The sequence below is a fragment of the Pristiophorus japonicus genome, unplaced genomic scaffold (genome assembly GCF_044704955.1).
Source record: "Pristiophorus japonicus isolate sPriJap1 unplaced genomic scaffold, sPriJap1.hap1 HAP1_SCAFFOLD_1084, whole genome shotgun sequence".
Taxonomy (NCBI): domain Eukaryota; kingdom Metazoa; phylum Chordata; class Chondrichthyes; family Pristiophoridae; genus Pristiophorus; species Pristiophorus japonicus.
Genome location: NW_027250739.1, coordinates 49,206 through 67,975, shown reverse-complemented (window position 1 = coordinate 67,975; position 18,770 = coordinate 49,206). Strand labels below are relative to the sequence as shown.

The 18,770-nt window shown below is 48.6% G+C and overlaps 1 protein-coding gene and 1 long non-coding RNA gene across 2 annotated transcripts in view; one reads left to right on the top strand and one right to left on the bottom strand.

Moving 5' to 3' along the window:
• The window catches only part of LOC139241453 (uncharacterized), a 31,652-nt gene extending 15,773 nt beyond the window's left edge, over window positions 1-15,879 (top strand). Inside the window, exon 3 of the long non-coding RNA XR_011588907.1 lies at window positions 15,419-15,879. This is a non-coding gene — a long non-coding RNA (uncharacterized lncRNA). The remainder of the gene's footprint in view (window positions 1-15,418) is intronic.
• Window positions 5,917-16,125, bottom strand: LOC139241452 (uncharacterized). The gene is made up of 2 exons (XM_070870013.1): window positions 16,040-16,125; window positions 5,917-11,115 (listed from the first exon to the last, which is right to left on the bottom strand). Exon 2 carries the CDS (start codon window positions 8,607-8,609, stop codon window positions 7,695-7,697), a length of 915 nt encoding a protein of 304 aa, XP_070726114.1. The 5' UTR covers window positions 8,610-11,115; window positions 16,040-16,125; the 3' UTR covers window positions 5,917-7,694.
• Window positions 16,126-18,770: the final 2,645 nt, after the last annotated feature.

Here is an 18,770-nt window from a genome sequence, read left to right as displayed (position 1 = left end):
TGGTAAAACATGGCCCATTGTCGCTCACCAGGCAAACATGGCTCGCAGGCTTTCAGTAGTGGCAGCAGACGTGCTAGCCGACCTTATCTCACATTTAATCCATTTGGAGGACGTGTCGACAACCACAAGGAACATTTTACCCAAGAACGGGCCTGCATAGTCGACGTGTACCCTAGGCCATGGTTTGGAGGGACAAGACCATAAACTTAGCGGCCCCTCCCTGGGTACATTGCTTAACTGCGAGCATGTATTACATCTGTGAACGCAGGACTCTAAGTCCGCATCGATACCGGGTGACCACACGTGGGATCTGGCTATCGCTTTCATCATTACGATGCCTGGGTGGGTACTCTGGAGGTCCCCTTCTTGGAGACCACTACTCGATTGACCCACAGAAGGCAGTCTGCCTGAATAGACATTTCATTTTTGCGCCGTTGGAACGACTTTATCTTATCCTGCATTTCCACTGGGACACTGGATCAGCTCCCGTGATGCACACAGCTTTTGACTAGAGATAATAAGGGGTCCTGGCTTGTTCTGGTTTTGATCTACCGGGCAGTGACAGGTGATTGCTCACTCAAATTCTTCCATAACCATGGCTAGATCTGCGGACTGCGCCATTTCCACCCCTGTGGTGGGCAATGGCAGCCTACTAAGAGCATCGGCGCAGTTTTCTGTGCCTGGCCCGTGGCGGATGGCGTAGTTGTATGCGGACAACGTGAGTGCCCATCTCTGGATGTGGGCCGATGCGTTGGTATTTATCCCTTTACTCTCGGAAAACAGGGATATAAGTGGCTTATGGTCAGTTTCCAATTCGAATTTTAGCCCAAACAGGTATTGATGCATTTTCTTTACCCCATAGACATTAACGTTAACGCTTCTTTCTCAATCATGCTGTAAGCTCTCTCAGCCTTAGACAGACTCCTGGATGCATAAGAAGACAGACTGTAGTGTAACAAAATTTGCAGATGACACAAAGATTAGTGGGAAAGCGGGTTGTGTAGAGGACACAGAGAAGCTGCAAAGAGATTGAGATAGGTTAAGCGAATGGGCTAAGGTTTGGCAGATGGAATACAATGTCGGAAAATGTGAGGTCATCCACCTTGGAAAAAAAACAGTAAAAGGAAATATTATTTGAATGGGGAGAAATTACAACATGCTGTGGTGCAGAGGGACCTGGGGGTCCTTGTGCATGAATCCCAAAAAGTTAGTTTGCAGGCGCAGCAGGTAATCAGGAAGGCGAATGGAATGTTGGCCTTCATTGCGAGAGGGATGGAGTACAAAAGCAGGGAGGTCCTGCTGCAACTGTACAAGGGATTGGTGAGGCCACACCTGGAGTACTGCGTGCAGTTTTGGACACCTTACTTAAGGAAGGATATACTAGCTTTGAGGGGGTACAGAGACGATTCACCAGGCTGATTCCGGAGATGAGGGGGTTACCTTATGATGATAGATTGAGTAGACTGGGTCTTTACTCGTTGGAGTTCAGAAGGATGAGGGGTGATCTTATAGAAACATTTAAAATAATGAAAGGGATAGACAAGATAGAGGCAGAGAGGTTGTTTCCATTGGTTGGGGAGACTAGAACAAGGGGGCACATCCTCAAAATACGGGGGAGCCAATTTAAAACCGAGTTGAGAAGGAATTTCTTCTCCCAGAGGGTTGTGAATCTGTGGAATTCTCTGCCCGAGGAAGCAGTTGAGGCTAGCTCATTAAATGTATTCAAATCACAGATAGATAGATTTTTAACCAATCAGGGAATTAAGGGTTATGGGGAGCGGCCGGGTAAGTGGAGCTGAGTCCACGGCCAGATCAGTCATGATCTTGTTGAATGGCGGAGCAGGCTCGAGGGGCTAGATGGCCTACTCCTGTTCCTAATTCTTATGTTCTTATGTTCTTTTGTTGCAGTTTCCCGAAATCATTAGCTTGTTCAATACACACCCGACGCCATATGATGATGCATCACATGCTAGTACCAAATGCTTACATGGATAGAAATATAGACACATAGAAAATAGGTGCAGGAGTAGGCCATTCGGCCCTTCGTGCCTGCACCACCATTCAATAAGATCATGGCTGATCATTCACCTCAGTACCCCTTTCCTGCTTTCTCTCCATACCCCTTGATCCCTTCAGCCGTAAGGGCCATATCTAACTCCCTCTTGAATATATCCAATGAACTGGCATCAACAACTCTCTGCGGTAGGGAATTCCACAGGTTAACAACTCTCTGAGTGAAGAAGTTTCTCCTCATCTCAGTCCTAAATGGCTTATCCCTTATCCTTAGACTGTGTCCGCTGGTTCTGGACTTCCCAAACAATGGGAACATTCTTCCTGCATCTAACCTGTCCAGTCTCCTCAGCATTTTATATGTTTCTATGCGATCCCCTCTCATCCTTCTAAACTCCAGTGAATACAGGCCCAGTCGATCCAGTCTCTCCTCATATGTCAGTCCTGCCATCCCGGGAATCAGTCTGGTGAACCTTTGCTGCACTCCCTCAATAGCAATAACGTCCTTCCTCAGATTAGGAGACCAAAACTAAACACAATATTCCATGTGAGGCCTCACCAAGGCCCTGTACAACTGCAGTAAGACCTCCCTGCTCCTATACTCAAAACCTCTAGCTATGAAGGCCAACATACCATTTGCCTTCTTCACCGCCTGCTATACCTACATGCCAACTTTCAATGATTGATGTACCATGACACCCAGGTCTCGTTGCACCTCCGCTTTTCCTAATCTGCCGCCATTCAGATAATATTCTGCCTTTGTGCTTTTGTCACCAAAATGGATAACCTCACATTTATCCACATCATATTGCATCTGCCATGCATTTGCCCACTCACCTAACCTGTCCAAGTCACCCTGCAGCCTTTTAGCGTCCTCCTCATAGCTCACACCGCACCGAGCTTAGTGTCAGCTGCCAACTTAGAGATATTACACTCAATTCCTTCATCTAAATCATTAATGTATCTTGTAAGTAGCTGGCATTCCAGCACTGAGCCCTGCGGCACCCCACTAGTCACTGCCTACCATTCTGAAAAGGATCCGTTTATCTCGACTCTCTGCTTCTTGTCTGCCAACCAGTTCTCTATCCACATCAGTACATTACTCCCCATGCCATGTGCTTTAATTTTGCACACCAATCTCTTGTGTGAGACCTTGTCAAAAGCCTTTTGAAAGTCCAAATACACCACATGCACTGATTCTCCCTTGTCCACTCTACTAGTTACATCCTCAAAAAATTCCAGAAGATTTGTCAACCTTTCATAAATCCATGGTAACTTGGACCAATCCTGTCACTGCTTTCCAACTGCGCTGCTATTTCACCTTTAATAATTGATTCCAACATTTTCCCCACTACTGATGTCAGGCTAACCGGTCTATAATGCCCCGTTTTTTCTCTCCCTCCTTTTTTAAAAGTGCTGTGATATTAGCTACTCTCCAGTCCATAGGAACTGATCCAGAGTCGATCGACAGTTGGAAAATGATCACCAATGCATCCACTATTTCTATGGCCACTTCCTTAAGTACTCTGGGATGCAGACTATCAGGCCCCTGGGATTTATCGGCCTTCAATCCCATCAATTTCCATAACATAATTTCCTGCCTAGTAAGGATTTCCTTCAGTTCCTCCTTCTCACAAGACCCTTGGTCCCCTAGTATTTCCGGAAGATTATTTGTGTCTTCCTTCGTGAAGACAGAACCAAAGTATTTCTTCAACTGGTCTGCCATTTCTTTGTTCCCCATTACAAATTCACCTGAATCTGACTGCAAGGTACCTACGTTTGTCTTCACTAATCTTTTTCTCTTCACATAACTATAGAAGCTTTGGCAGTCAATTTTTATGTTCCTGGCAAGCTTCCTCTCATACTCAATTTCCCCCCTCCTAATTAAATCCTTTGTCCTCCTCGGCTGAATTCTAAATTTCTCCCAGTCCTCAGGTTTGCTGCTTTTTCTGGCCAAATTATATGCCTCTTCCTTGGATTTAACACTATCCTTAATTTCCCTTGTTAGCCACGGTTGAGCCACCTTCCCCGTTTTATTTTTACTCCAGACAGGGATGTACAATTGTTGAAGTTCATCCATGTGATCTTTAAATGTTTGCCATTGCCTATCCACCGTCAACCCTTTAAGTATCATTTGCCAGTCTATTCTAGCCAAATCACGTCTTATACCATCAAAGTTACCTTTCCTTAAGTTCAGGACCCTAGTCTCTGAATTAACTGTGTCACTCTCCATCTTAATAAAGAATTCTACCATATTATGGTCACTCTTCTCCAAGAGGCCTCGCACAACAAGATTGCTAATTAGTCCTTTCTCATTACACATCACCCAGTCTAGGATGGCCAGCCTTCTAGTTGGTTCCTCGACATATTGGTCTAGAAAACCATCCCTAAAACACTCCAGGAAATCCTCCTCCACCGTATTGCTAGCAGCTTGGTTAGCCCAATCTATATGTAGATTAAAGTCGCCCATGATAACTGCTGTACCTTTATCGCACGTATCCCTAATTTCTTGTTTGATGATGTCCCCAACCTCACTACTACTGTTTGGTGGTCTGTACACAATTCCCACTAGCATTTTCTGCCCTTTGGTATTCCGCAACTCCACCCATACAGATTCCACATCATCCAAGCTAATGTCCTTTCTTACTATTGTGTTAATTTCCTCTTTAACCAGCAACTCTACCCCACCTCCTTTTTCTTTCTGCCTATCCTTCCTGAATGTTGAATACCCCTGGATGTTGAGTTCCCAGCCTTGGTCACCCTGGAGCCATGTCGCCGTGATGCCAATTTTATCATATTCATTAATTGCTGCCTGTGCAGTTAATTCATCCACTTTATTACGAATATTCCTCGCAGTGAGGTACAGAGCCTTTAGGCTTGTCTTTTTAACCCACTTTGCCTCTTTAGAATTTTGCTGTAATGTGGCCCTTTTTGATTTTGCCTTGGGTTTCTCTGCCCTCCACTTTTACTTTTCTTCTTTCTATCTTTTGCTTCTGCCCCCATTCTACTTCCCTCTGTTTCCCTGCACAGGTTCCCACCCCCCTGCCATATTAGTTTAACCCCTCCCCAACACACTAGCAAACACTCCCCCAGGACATCGGTTCCGGTCCTGCCCAGGTGCAGACCGTCCGGTTTGTACTGGTCCCACCACCCTCAGAATCGGTTCCAATGTCCCAGGAATTTGAATCCCTCCCTTCTGCACCACTTCTCAAGCCACATATTCATCTGAGCTATCCTGCGATTCTTACTCTGACTAGCACGTGGCACTGGTAGCAATCCTGAGATTACTACCTTTCAGGTCCTACTTTTTAATTTTACTCCTAGCTCCCTAAATTCAGTTTGTAGGATCTCATCCCGTTTTTTACCTATATCGTTGGTACCTATATGCACCATGACAACTGGCTGTTCACCCTCCCCCTCCAACATGTCCTGCAACCGCTCCGAGACATACTTGACTCTTGCACCAGGGAGGCAACATACCATGCTGGAGTCTCGATTGCGGCCGCAGAAACGTCGATCTATTCCCCTTCTTTTTCCTGCCTTCCTGTGCAGCAGAGCCACCCATGGACTTGGCTGCTGCTGCCCTCCCCTGATGAGTCATCTCCCCAGCAGTACCCAAAACGGTGTATCTGTTTTGGAGGAGGATGACCGCAAGGGACCTCTGCACTACCTTCCTTCCACTGCTCTTCCTGTTGGTCACCCGTTCCCTATATGTCTGTGTAACCTTTATCTGCGGTATGAACAACTTACTAAACGTGCTATTCACGGCATCCTCAGCATCACGGATGCTCCAGAGTGAATCCACCCACAGCTCCAGTGCCGCAATGCAGTCTGTCAGGAGCTGCAGCAGGATACACTTCCAGCACATGTAGTCGTCAGGGACACTGGAAGCGTCCCTGAGTTCCCACATAGCACAGGAGGTGCATGACACGTGTCCGAGCTCTCCTGCCATGACCTAACCCCTAGATTAACTTAATTTGGCAACAATAACAATAAAGGTTATCTACTGATAAAGGAAAAGAGAAAGAAAAACTACTCACCAATCACCAGCCAATCACTTACCCCATTGGCTGTGACGTCACCTTTCGATTTCTTTCTGCTTCTTTGTTTACCTTCTGTCTCTGCACCAGCTGGCCTCTCCGACGCTTCCTTGACTCTCGGACCTTTTATAGGCCTCCGACTTCCCGGACTCCCACTGCTCAAACTCCCGCCTCCTGAATTCTCGAGCTTTTTATAGGCCTCAGACTCCCCGGACTCCCGCTGCTCGAACTCCTGCCTCATCGACTCTCTGGCCTTTTATAGGCCTCTGACTGCCCGGACTCCCGCTGCTCGAACTCCCGCCTCCTCGACTCTCGGGCCTTTTATAGTCCTCCGACTCCCTGGACTCCCACTGCTCGAACTCCTGCCTCCTCGACTCTCCGGCCTTTTATAGGCCTCTGACTGCCCGGACTCACACTGCTCGAACTCACACCTTCTCGACTCTCGGGTCTTTTATAGGCCTCGGACTCCCCAGACTCCCGCTACTGATCATACAACACAAGCAATTTGTTTGAGCATAATAATTTTCTTGCTTTTACAAAGGCATTTTCTTGGCTTTTGCCCCTTTTTGCCCCTTTTTGTAGTAAGACATGTAGTGGTTCTAAGAGTGTGCTGAGATCCGGTAAGAGGTTACCAAAGTAGTTCAAGAGTCCCAGAAACGACCGCAGCTCCATCACGTTCTGTGGCCTCGGTGCGTTCTCAATTGCCTCTGTCTTTGCCTGATGCCGTCCGCCGCAATCCTCCTTCGCAAGAACTCCACTTCAGGCACCAGGAAAATGCACTTGGAGCATTTTAATCTGAACCCCATGCGGTTGAGTCAACTAAGAACCTCCTCCAGGTTCTGCAGATGCTCGACTGTGTTCCGAACTGTGACCAAGATGTCGTCCTGGAAGACCACATGTGTGCGGGACCGACTTCAGTAAACTTTCCACATTTCTCTGGAATATCGCCAAATGGGCATCTATTATAAACAAAAAGATCTTTGTGCGTGTTGATGCAGGTGAGGGCCTTCGATGATTCCTCCAGTTCCTGCGTCATGTCGGCTGAAGTCAGATCCAGCTTCGCGAATGTCTTTCCTCCCACCAGCGTAGCAAAGAGGTCATCGGCCTTTGGTAGTGTATATTGGTCCTGCAGGGAAAAACGATTGATAGTTACTTTGTAATTGCCACAGATTCTGACGGTGCCGTCTCCCTTTAGGACTGGGACAACAGGACTGGCCCACTCGTTGAACTCGATCGGTGAAATGATGCCCTCTTTTTGCAGCCGGTCTAGCTCAATCTCTACCCTTTCTCTCATCATGCACGGTACTGCTCTCGCCTTGTGATGAATGGATTGCGCCCCCAGAATTAGATGGATCTGCACTTTTGCTCCTTTGAATTTCCCGATGCCTGGTTTGAACAGCGAAGGAAATTTGTTTAAGACCTGGGCACACGAAGTGTCATCAGCAGGCGATAGCGCTCGGACGTCGTCCCAGTTCTAGCGTATCTTTCCCAGCCAGCTCCTGCCGAGCAGCGTAGGACCATCGCCCGGTACCACCCAGAGTGGTAGCTTGTGCACCACTCCATTGTAGGAGACCTTTGTGGTAGCACTGCCAATTACAGGAATCAGTTCTTTTGTGTAAGTTCTTAGTTTCGTGCGAACTGGAGTTAAGACTGGCCTTGAGGTCTTGTTGTACCACAACCATCGAAAGTCTTTTTGCCCATGATGGATTGGCTCGCGCCCGTGTCCAGCTCCATTGACACTGGGAGTCCATTTAGTTCAACATTCAGCATTATCGGGGGACAATTCGTGGTGAATGTGTGTACCCCATGTACCTCTGCCTCCTCGATCTGAGGCTCTGGTTCATCGTGATCCTCCGTGGATCTGTCCTCCTCTGCAACGTGGTGGTTTTCAGGTTTAACAGGCTTTGCAGTTCGCCTGCACACTCGTTGGAGGTGTCCCATTGTTCCACAGCCCTTGCAAATGTACTCTTTGAATCGGCATAAATGGAAACGATGATCACCCGCGCAGCGCCGACAAGGTATTAATGGCCTTGCATTCATCACCCTTGATGGTGGACTCAGACATCTGTGGATGTGCAGCTGCAGGTATGTGTGACTTTTTCGTACGTTACGATTTGAAAACAACATCACTTTGTTCACAGTACTTGTAGCAGCACTTGTGTACTGAGAGATTTGCTTTGTATTGTCACTGGTGGCAACGAATGCCTGGGCTATCGCTATGGCCTTACTCAAGGTTTGGGTCTCCCCAGTCAAAAGTTTGCGAAGTATGGTTTCATGGCCAATGCCAAGTACGAAAAAGTCTCTGAGCATGTGCTCCAAATGTTCTTCAAATTCGCAATGTCCTGCAAGGCGCCTTAGCTCAGTGACATAACTCACCACTTCCTCGCCATCAGAACGCTTTCCTTCGGGTTCAAATGCTCTCAGACCAGTGTGCACAAATTGTTGTACGATTTCTCCGTGGGTTTCGCTGGAGTGAGCAGATTCTTCATGAGGCCATACGTTGGTGGCCCACAGAAGGTGAGGAGGATCGCCCTTCGTTTGGCAGCACTCTCTTCCCATCTAGCTCGTTGGCCAAAAAGTATTGGTCGAGTTTCTCCACAAAAGTTTCCCAGTCATCTCCCTCCGAGAATTTCTCCAGGATGCCCACTGTTCTCTGCATCTTTGGGTTCACTATCTGTATCTCGTTGCCAGTTGTTTGTATGGAGAAAGAATCAGACTGAACACTGTGAGCTCAAAGTAACGTGTGACCTTAGTCTTTTATTGCAGGTCTCCAGAGTGCCTCTCCAACCTGTGAAACCTCCTTAAATATCTTTGATCCCAAGGGATTATGGGATCCCTTTGGACTCCCAGGGATGAGCCCTCTGTTAGCTGTACAGAGTAAATACAAGTTTACATATATAACACTATGTTCCTCACATCATCATAGGCAGTCCCTTGATATCAAGGAAGACTTGCTTCCACTCTAAAAGTGAGTTCTCAGGTGGCTGTACAGTCCAATGTGGAAATTACAGTCTCTGTCACAGGTGGGGAAAACAATGATTTAAAGAAAGGGTGGGTGCTGCATATGGTTCACCGCACGCTCCTTCCGCTATCTGCGCTACGGGACTCGAGGTGCTCAGTACCCTCCGGAATGTTCTTCCTCCACTTTGGATGGTCTTGGGCCAGGGATTCCCAGCTGCTGGTGGGGATATTGCACTTTTTCAAGGCGGCTTTGAGGGTGTCCTTGAAACATTTCCTCTGCCCACCTGGGGCTTGCTTGCCGTGTAGGAGTTCCAAGTAGAGCACTTGCTTAGGGAGTCTCGTGTCGGGCATGTGGACAATGTGGCCTGCCCAACGGAGCTGGTCGAGCGTGGTCAGTGCTTCGATGCTGGGGATGGCCTGAGCAAGAACACTGATGTTGGTGCGCCTATCCTCCCAGTGAATTTGCAGGATCTTGCCGAGGCAGCGTTGGTGGTACTTCTCCAGCGCTTTGAGATGCCTGCTGTATATGGTCCACGTTTCTGAGCCATATAGGAGGGCGGGTATTACTACTGCCCTGTAGACTATAAGCTTGGTGCCAGATTTGAAGTCCTGGTCTTCGAACACTCTATTCCTCAGGCGACTGAAGGCTGCGCTGGCACACTGGAGGCAGTGTTGGACCTCCTCATCGATGCCTGCCCTTGCTGATACTCGGCTCCCAAGGTATAGAAAATGGTCCACATTGTCCAAGGCCTCACCATGGATTTTGATAACCGGGGGACAGTGCTGTGTGGCGGTGTCAAGGTTGGTGGAGGACCTTTGTCTTACGGATGTTTAGTGTAAGGCCCATGCTTCATACGCCTCGGTGAAGGTGTTGATGATGGCTTGGAGTTCGGCCTCTGAGTGTGCGCAGAGGCAAGCGTCGTCCGCGTACTGTAGCTCGTGACAGAGGATAGGGCGACCTCAGTTCTAGCCTGGAAGTGGGGAAGGGTGAACAGGTTCCCATTGGTTCTATCGTTTCATTCCACTCCAGCGGGGAGCTTGTTGAGAGTGAGATTAAGTATTGCAGCAAGGAAGATCGAGAACAGCGTTGATGCGATGACCAGCCCTGCTTGACCCCAGTCCAGATGTGGGTTGGGTCTGTGGTGGATCCGTTGGTCAGGATCATGGCTTGCATGTCATCATGGAGCAGGCGGAGGATGGTGACAAACTTTTGGGAGCAGCCGAAACGGAGGAGGACCCTCCATAGTCCCTCGCGGTTGACAGTGTCAAAGACCTTTGTGAGGTCAAAGAAGGCCATGTACAAGAGTTGGTGCTGTTCCCAGCATTTCTCTTGTAGTTGTTGCGCGGTGAAGATCATGTTCGTTCTATCCCTTAGTGGGCGGAATCCGCATTGCGACTCTGGGAGGAGCTCTTCAACCACAGGGAGAAGACGAGATTGAGGAGGATTCTTGCAATGACTTTCCCAGTGGCCGACAGCAGGGAGATTCCTCTGTAGTAACTGCAGTCGGACTTGGCCCCCTTTTTAAAGATGGTCACGATTACGGCATCTCTGAGATCTCCTGGCATGCTCTCCTCCTTCCAGATAAGAGAGATGAGGTCATGCATTCGTGCCAATCATGTTTCTCCACCATACTTTAGTACCTCGGCTGGGATTCCATCTGCTCCTGATGCCTTGTTGTTTTTGAGCTGACTTTTCTACCTTGTGCAGGGCTGGGGTTTTGCTGAGATGGTGGCGGATTGCATGCTGCGGGATGGAGTCAAGGACACTTGTGTCAAAGGCAGAGTCTCGGTTAAGGAGATCTTCGACGTGCTCCTTCCAGCAGGCCCTGACTGCCTCGGTGTCCTTAATGAGTGTCTCTCCGTTGTTTGCCAGCAGTGGGATCGGGCTTTGGGTGCTTGATCTGTAGGTGGGCTTGACTGCGCTGAAGAATCTTCGCATGTCGTGGTTGTTCCTATGGATCGGCTGTCATGTTGGTCTGAAGTTGTGGCCTTCTGTTGTTTCCCGTTGAGCTGCTCTGGGTTGCTGCCCATGGTGATATCACAGATCCCCAGTGCAGAGCAGAAGCCTCATCTCACAGGCCTTCCAGCAGATAACGAAATTGATCTTTTTATAAAATAAATCATAATTTGATGTTAAATCCGATTTTGATGAGTGCTTCTTTTTCAGTTTAGGTTAACAAAAATTTTCAGACATTTTTTTCAGTGGTTTTACATTTTTCAAAAAAGAGAGTATAACTTTTTTTAACACACAATGTGGAGGTACTATTGTTTTATTTTTAATAACACAGAGTAGCGATAGTAATTGTGATGCTATGAACATTTCTCTGTGACTGTGTGGCAAGGAATCGTTTTTATTATAGTAGTAGGCGGGTTTTGGAATGTAATGTCTGATTGCTAAAACATCATAACCCAATGTACAGCTTCAAAAATACTGCTAAGGCAGCGTAATTTTCGTTTAAGTTTGGAGGATTTTTTGCTGTCACAGTGAGCAAGATTTCACAGAATTACACAGATAATGTTCATCATAGGAACAGACCATTCGGCCCAATTGGTTCCATGCAGGTTTTTATGCTTCACATGAGCTTCCTCCCACCCTACTACATTGAACCCCATCAACATATCCTTCCAGGATAGAGATTTATGACAACATAAATGTCAAATGTTAAGCTTTCCTGCTGGTGGCCAAAACTAGTGGGAGGACAGAAGATTGAAAAGCTTTAAAAAGCCAGCAAAGAATGACTAATAAAATGATTAAGAAAGGGAAGATAGACTATGAAAGTAAACTAGCACAAAATATAAAAACAGATAGCAAGAGTTTCAATAGGTATATAAAAAGGAAAAGAGTGGCTTAAGTAAATGTTGGTCCCTTAGAGGACGAGACCGGGGAATTAGTAATGGTGAACATGGAGATGGCAGAAACTCTGAACAAATACTTTGTATCAGTCTTTATGGTAGAGGACACTAACAATAACAACAGTGGATAGTCAAGGGGTATGGGAGGGAGGAACACAATCACAATCACTAAGGAGGTGGTACTCAGTAAGATAATGGGACTAAAGGCAGATAAATCCCCTGGATCTGATAGCTTGCATCCTAGGGTCTTAAGAGAAGTGGCGGCAGGGATAGTGGATGCACTGGTTGTAATTTACCAAAATTCCCTGGATTCTGAAGAGGTCCCAGCAGATTGGAAAACTGCAAATGTAACGCCCCTATTTAAAAAAGGAGGCAGACAAAAAGTGGGGAACTATAGACCAGTTAGCCTAACATCTGTGGTTGGGAAAATGTTGGAGTCCATTATTAAAGAAGCAGTAGCAGGACATTTGGAAAAGCATAATTCGGTCAGGCAGAGTCAGCATGGATTTATGAAGGGGAAGTCATGTTTGACAAATTTGTGGAAATTCTTTGAGGATGTAATGAACAGGGTGGATAAAGGGGAACCAGTGGATGTGGCGTATTTGGACTTCCAGAAGGCATTTAACAAGGTGCCACATAAAAGGTTACTGCATAAGATAAAAGTTCACGGGGTTTGGGGTAATATATTAGCATGGATAGAGGATTGGCTAACTAACAGAGAGTCAGGATAAATGGTTCATTCTCGGGTTGGCAATCAATAACTAGTGTGGTGCGGCAGGGATCAGTGCTGGGACCCCAACTATTTACAATCTATATTAACGACTTGGGAGAAGGGACCGAGTGTAAAGTAACCAAGTTTGCTGACGATACAAAGATGGGAGGAAAAGCAATGTGTGAGGAGGACACAAAAAATCTGCAAAAGGACATAGACAGGCTAAGTGAGTGGGCAAAAATTTGGCAGATGGTGTATAATGTTGGAAAGTGTGAGGTCATGCACTTTGGCAGAAAAAAAAGAGCAAGTTATTATTTAAATGGAGATAGATTGCAAAGTGCTGCAGTACAGTGGGACCTGGAGGTACTTGTGCATGAAACACAAAAGGATAGTATGCAGGTACAGCAAGTGATCAGGAAGGCCAATGGTATCTTGGCCTTTATTGCAAAGGGGATGGAGTATAAAAGCAGGGACGTCTTGCTACAGTTATACAGGGTATTGGTGAGGCCACACCTGGAATACTGCGTGATGTTTTGGTTTCCATATTTAAGAAAGGATATACTTGCTTTGGAGGCAGTTCAGAAAAGGTTCACTAGGTTGAGTCCGGAGATGAGGGGGTTGACCTTTGAGGAAAGGTTGAGTAGGTTGGGCCTCTACTCATTGGAATTCAGAAGATTGAGAGGTGATCTTATCGAAACGTATAAGATTATGAGGGGGTTTGACAAGGTGGATGCAGAGAGGATGTTTCCACTGATGGGGGAAGACTAGAACTAGAGGGCATAATCTTAGAGTAAGGGGCCTCCCATTTAAAACTGAGATGAGGAGAAATTTATTTTCTCAGAGGGTTGAAAATCTGTGTAATTCGCTGCCTCAGAGAGCTGTGGAAGCTGGGACATTGAATAAATTTAAGACAGATAAACAGTTTCTTAACCGATAAGGGAATAAGGGGTTATGGGGAGCGGGCAGGGAAGTGGACCTGAGTCCATGATCGGATCAGCCATGATCGTACTAAATGGCAGAGCAGGTTCGAGGGACCGAATGGCCTACTCCTGCTCCTATTTCTTATGTTCTTATGTTCTTATGTAATATGCATACACCCCTGGAATTATATTTGATTAATTAAAACAAAAATATTGAGTTATTGTTACATGGTGTTTAAAAATAAACCACTGTGCTTTCTTTGTTTGATGACTTTCTGTATCTGTGGTCCAGCTTCTCAAGGGTGACTAGAGATGGATAATAAATGTCGGCATTGTCAGCGATGCTCACATCCCAAGAATGAATTATAAAAACTCCTGTAATCTGAAATTCATAGGAACGCTGGGTGCTCTAAATCCAGGGAGTAATTTTGCAAATCTCCACTGCTATCATGGAGACTCACTAGAGAGACTCACTAGAAACTCAGTTGAGATGTCTAGAAATCATGGGGCTGATTTTCATTATTGTCAGAACAATGGTGTCACCAGTCCGATGCGGAGCCAGCATTCGCAGGCAATTTGGCGATTGAGGGAGGGGCAAAATCTTGTAGCTCCCCCTTCATGGGACCTCAATTCTCCTGCATTAATGAGGTGCCACCTGAAAGCAGGTTAGAAAATAATATTCTTAAAGCCACAGGATCAATCACCTGCCCATCCACTTCAAATTTATGAAGCATGGGCAATGTTTTACAATGAGGAATAAGCGTGTTGTGTAAAACATATAAACAAATAATAGGAAAAATTATACTCATGTTAACTGTCGATCTTTTTAACTTGTAGCTAATAATGGATATTTGTAGCTTAGTAAGATTTTTTAAATATTTCTGTTTCTACATGTTTTATATAAAGCAAGCAATTATGAGTCTAGATTTTTACCCATATTATAGCGTGAATACACACTGAAGACATACACAGTTTTTCTTACTCAATAAGGAAACATTGGCCCTGAAATTGCGGCCTCTCCGGGTGTGTATGATGTGTGCAAGTGCCCAAAGAGGCCCCGCAAGTTCCGGGTTTAGGCACACGAGCATGCGCCTGAACCCGACACATGCGATCGCATGCACCCCTGGGAGAAGGGCCTTCACGGGCTGAGATTTGAGTTATTTGCTCAACTGTTGCCCAGCAAATTTCCTTCAAATTCTTATGCCTGGTAAAAGCAGGCATAAGGTCTGCTTTTACCACGTATGAGTTTTAATAGATAGAAAAATAAATGTTGTTACTTATCTTTATATTAAAAACACTGTCTATGATGGTAAGTTTATTTTTAACACTATTAAAACATTTTTCTTTTAATTAAAAAAAAATGAAATTTTCTCTAAAACATTTAATGCAATCTCCCTTAATTTTTAAAAAGTAGTGTTTTTTTTATTTATGTTTGTGGGTGTTATTTATTTTTAGGGGTATTCTCATTGAGAGTAATGGGAGCTCGGAGCTGCTATTACTATGAATGAGAATACTACATTGTGATTGCTGGTCTAGTCCCACGTGATCCCAGGATGCACATATCCTCCTGGAATAAGTGGGCCTCTGCACTGGGCTGTGCATCGAGGCCGCGGGGTAGAAGTCTTTGTTCCTCCGGGACATTTGTAAATATTTTTGTGGTCGGCGGCATCCACCCGCGGGAAGCCTCCGACCGCAATTTCAGGGCCATTACTAATTCATTTATAAATTGTGAGATTTGTACAATGGCAGAGAGCTTCATCCACTGTCAGCGCAAATGATGAAAAATTGTAGGTCGTGCATGCACAAATTTTCAATTTGCTCTGCCCGTTGGCGAGGCTCCCTGCAGCACCAATAGTTAACACCCACCTGATGTCCAGATTATGTTATCAATGATGACTGACAGTGGATGTATTTATTTTCAGGTTGACGCTGCACTGAAGGGTACAAGAACCACATCTTGAGCCACATTCAGGATGTGGGCGATGGTGGCAAGGCTGCATTTATTACCCATCGCAGGTTTCCCTGAGAAAGCCTTTTCTTTCAGTACTGCACTGAAGTCTGAGCCAAGACTATGTGCTGCACTCATTAGGCCCAAGTTTCCACATGATTCACGCCTGATTTTTAGGAGCAACTGGTGGAGAACGGACTATTTTAGAAATCGCAATTCTCCACATTTTTTTTTCTGCAGTTCTAGTCAGGTAGAACAGTTCTAGTTTGGAACAGAATTTTTTCTTCAAAAGGGGGTGTGTCCGGCCACTGACGCCTGATTTGAAAGTTTCCACAGTGAAAATGTACTCCAAAGTAAAGTAGAATGGAGCCAGTGAAGATTTTTGTAGAACTGAAAAAACCTGTTCTACACATTAAAAAATCAGGCGCAGGTTACAAATTAGGCGTCCAAAACGAGGTGGGGAGGGGGGGGGGAAGGGAACTCATTAAATTCGACAATAAATCCTTATTTATACTTCTACAAATATTATACAAATAAATCCAACCTGAATAAACATTTATAAGCCAAGAAAAGATTAAATAAACCATCTTCCTACCTGTGTGAAAGTGCTTCAGCCAGGGAGAATTCTGCAGCTGTTCGTGCCGCTGAGCAAGAGAGGGAGGGAGAGAGAGGAGGGAGAAGAGAGAGGGGGGGAGAGAAGAGAGAGGGGGGGAGAGAAGAGAGAGGGGGGGAGAGAAGAGAGAGGGGGGGAAGAGGGGGGGGAAGAGAGAGGGGGGGAAGAGAGAGGGGGGGAAGAGGGGGGGAAGAGAGAGGGGGGGAAGAGGGGGGGAAGAGAGAGGGGGGGGGGGGGGGGGGGGGGGGGAGGGGGGGGGGGGGGGGGAGGGGGGGGGGAGGGGGGAGGGGAGGGGGGGGGAGGGGGGAGGGGAGGGGGGGGGGAGGGGGGAGGGGAGGGGGGGGGGAGGGGGGAGGGGAGGGGGGGGGGAGGGGAGGGGGGGGGGAGAGGGGGGGGGGGAGAGGGGGGGGAGAGGGGGGGGGGAGGGGGGGGGAGAGGGGGGGGGAGGGGGGGGGAGAGGGGGGGGAAGAGAGAGGGGTTCGGGGAACAAGAGCGGGTGTCAGGTCGGGGGGGGAGCGGGTGTCGGGTCGGGGGGGGAGCGGGTGTCGGGTCGGGGGGGGAGCGGGTGTCGGGTCGGGGGGGGGAGCGGGTGTCGGGTCGGGGGGGGGAGCGGGTGTCGGGTCGGGGGGGGGGGGGAGCGGGTGTCGGGTCGGGGGGGGGGGAGCGGGTGTCGGGTCGGGGGGGGGGGGAGCGGGTGTCGGGTCGGGGGGGGGGAGCGGGTGTCGGGTCGGGGGGGGGGGGGAGCGGGTGTCGGGTCGGGGGGGGGGGGAGCGGGTGTCGGGTCGGGGGGGGGGGAGCGGGTGTCGGGTCGGGGGGGGGGGGGAGCGGGTGTCGGGTCGGGGGGGGGGGGGAGCGGGTGTCGGGTCGGGGGGGGGGGGAGCGGGTGTCGGGTCGGGGGGGGGGAGCGGGTGTAGGGTCGGGGGGGGGGAGCGGGTGTCGGGTCGGGGGGGAGCGCGTCTCGGGTCGGGGGGGGGGGAGCGGGTGTCGGGTCAGGTCTCGGGTCGGGTCGGGGGGGGTGCGGGCCTTGGGTCGGGTCGGGTCGGGTCGGGGGGGGTGCGGGCCTTGGGTCGGGGCGGGGAGCGGGTCTCGGGTCGGGGCGGGGGGGGGGGGGGGAGCGGGTGTCGGGTCGGGTCTGGTCGGCGGGGGTCGGGGGGGAGCGGGTGTCAGGTCGGGGCGGGGGGGGGGGAGAGCGGGGGTCGGGGGGGGGAGCGGGTGTCAGGTCGGGTCTGGTCGGCGGGGGGCGGGGGGGAGCGGGTGTCGGGTCGGGGCGGGGGGGTGAGAGTAAGGGTCGGGGGGGGAGCGGGTGTCGGGTCGGGTCTGGTCGGCGGGGGGCGGGGGGGAGCGGGTGTCAGGTCGGGGCGGGGGGGGAGGAGAGCGGGGGTCGGGGGGGGGAGCGGGTGTCGGGTCGGGTCTGGTCGGCGGGGGGCGGGGGGGAGCGGGTGTCGGGTCGGGGCGGGGGGGTGAGAGTAAGGGTCGGGGGGGGTGTCGGGTCGGGTCTGGTCGGCGGGGGGGGGGGGGGGGGAGCGTGTGTCGGGTCGGGTCTGGTCGGCGGGGGGGGGCGGGGGGAAGTGAGTGTCGGGTCTTGTCGGGGGCGGGGAGCAGGAGCTGGCCGTGGGAGGAGCCTCATTCACGCAGCCCCAGTGAGGCCATTGGGCCAGGGCTAGGGGCTGCGTGCTTCGGGCCCCTCCCACACAGTTCGGCGCCTGGAGCTACTGCACTTGCGTGCCGACTGTAGCGCGCATGTGCAGAGGTCCCGGCACTGTTTTCAGCGCCGGGACCTGGCTCTGCCCCCCCACAGCTCGTGCTGGCTGCGCCGAGTGCTACAGGACCTGTAAGTAGGTGGAGAATACTGAGGATTTTTTTAGGCGCCGTTTTAGGCGCGAGAAACGGGCGCCCAGCTCGGAGGGGCGCCTGTTTTTTTTCTTGTGGAAACTTGGGCCCCTAGAGTGGGACTTAAACCCGCAACCTTAGATGTAATCACATGCTGTAAAAAAGATTTAAATTGCGATTATTTCCTCCAAGTTTGGAATTTTTAATATGAACTAGCTAGAAGTACTTTATATTGAATGTACTTTTCCTTTGCGCTGCTTTGCTTTAGGATTTTTTAATTTTTATACGGCAAGAGAGACTGAAAGTTTTCAGATTAAAGAGACTTGGTTGATAGGAGACTGGAAATTGTTCATTCCCTATTGAGCAATGGAATATTAATCACTTTTTTGGACTGGAAACAGAGAATTCAAATTTACACAACTTATAAGAGCACTTGTAGCTACAAGTTTTCAGTTCGACAGCGATGGCAAAGCTTGCTTTACTTACTGTGGGTGTGATCTTTGTATTTGTTTTCTTTTGGTCCTGATAATCAAAGATTTAAAAATGTTACTAAATGTGGACGTGCATTTTTCATATACAATGGATCAGCGACACATTATGAAATGTCTTTTTATTATTCATTTCGATTTCTTAAGTAGTTTAGATGTCAGAAGAAAGGCAAGCGAGAAGACTGCAATACCAAGGATTTAATGTTAACAGGATGTGACTCATCCTAGGTTTGCAATTCAGGGGAGCAGAAGTTCTGTTACAAGATTTTTCACTGAAGTGAATAAAGGAAATCACAAAGCTTCTGCTGATTTATATTGTTTTACTAAAACATTATTACTTTATATAGAATGCTTTCAGTTTCATCAATGATATCAGGAAAATGGTGATCATTGTA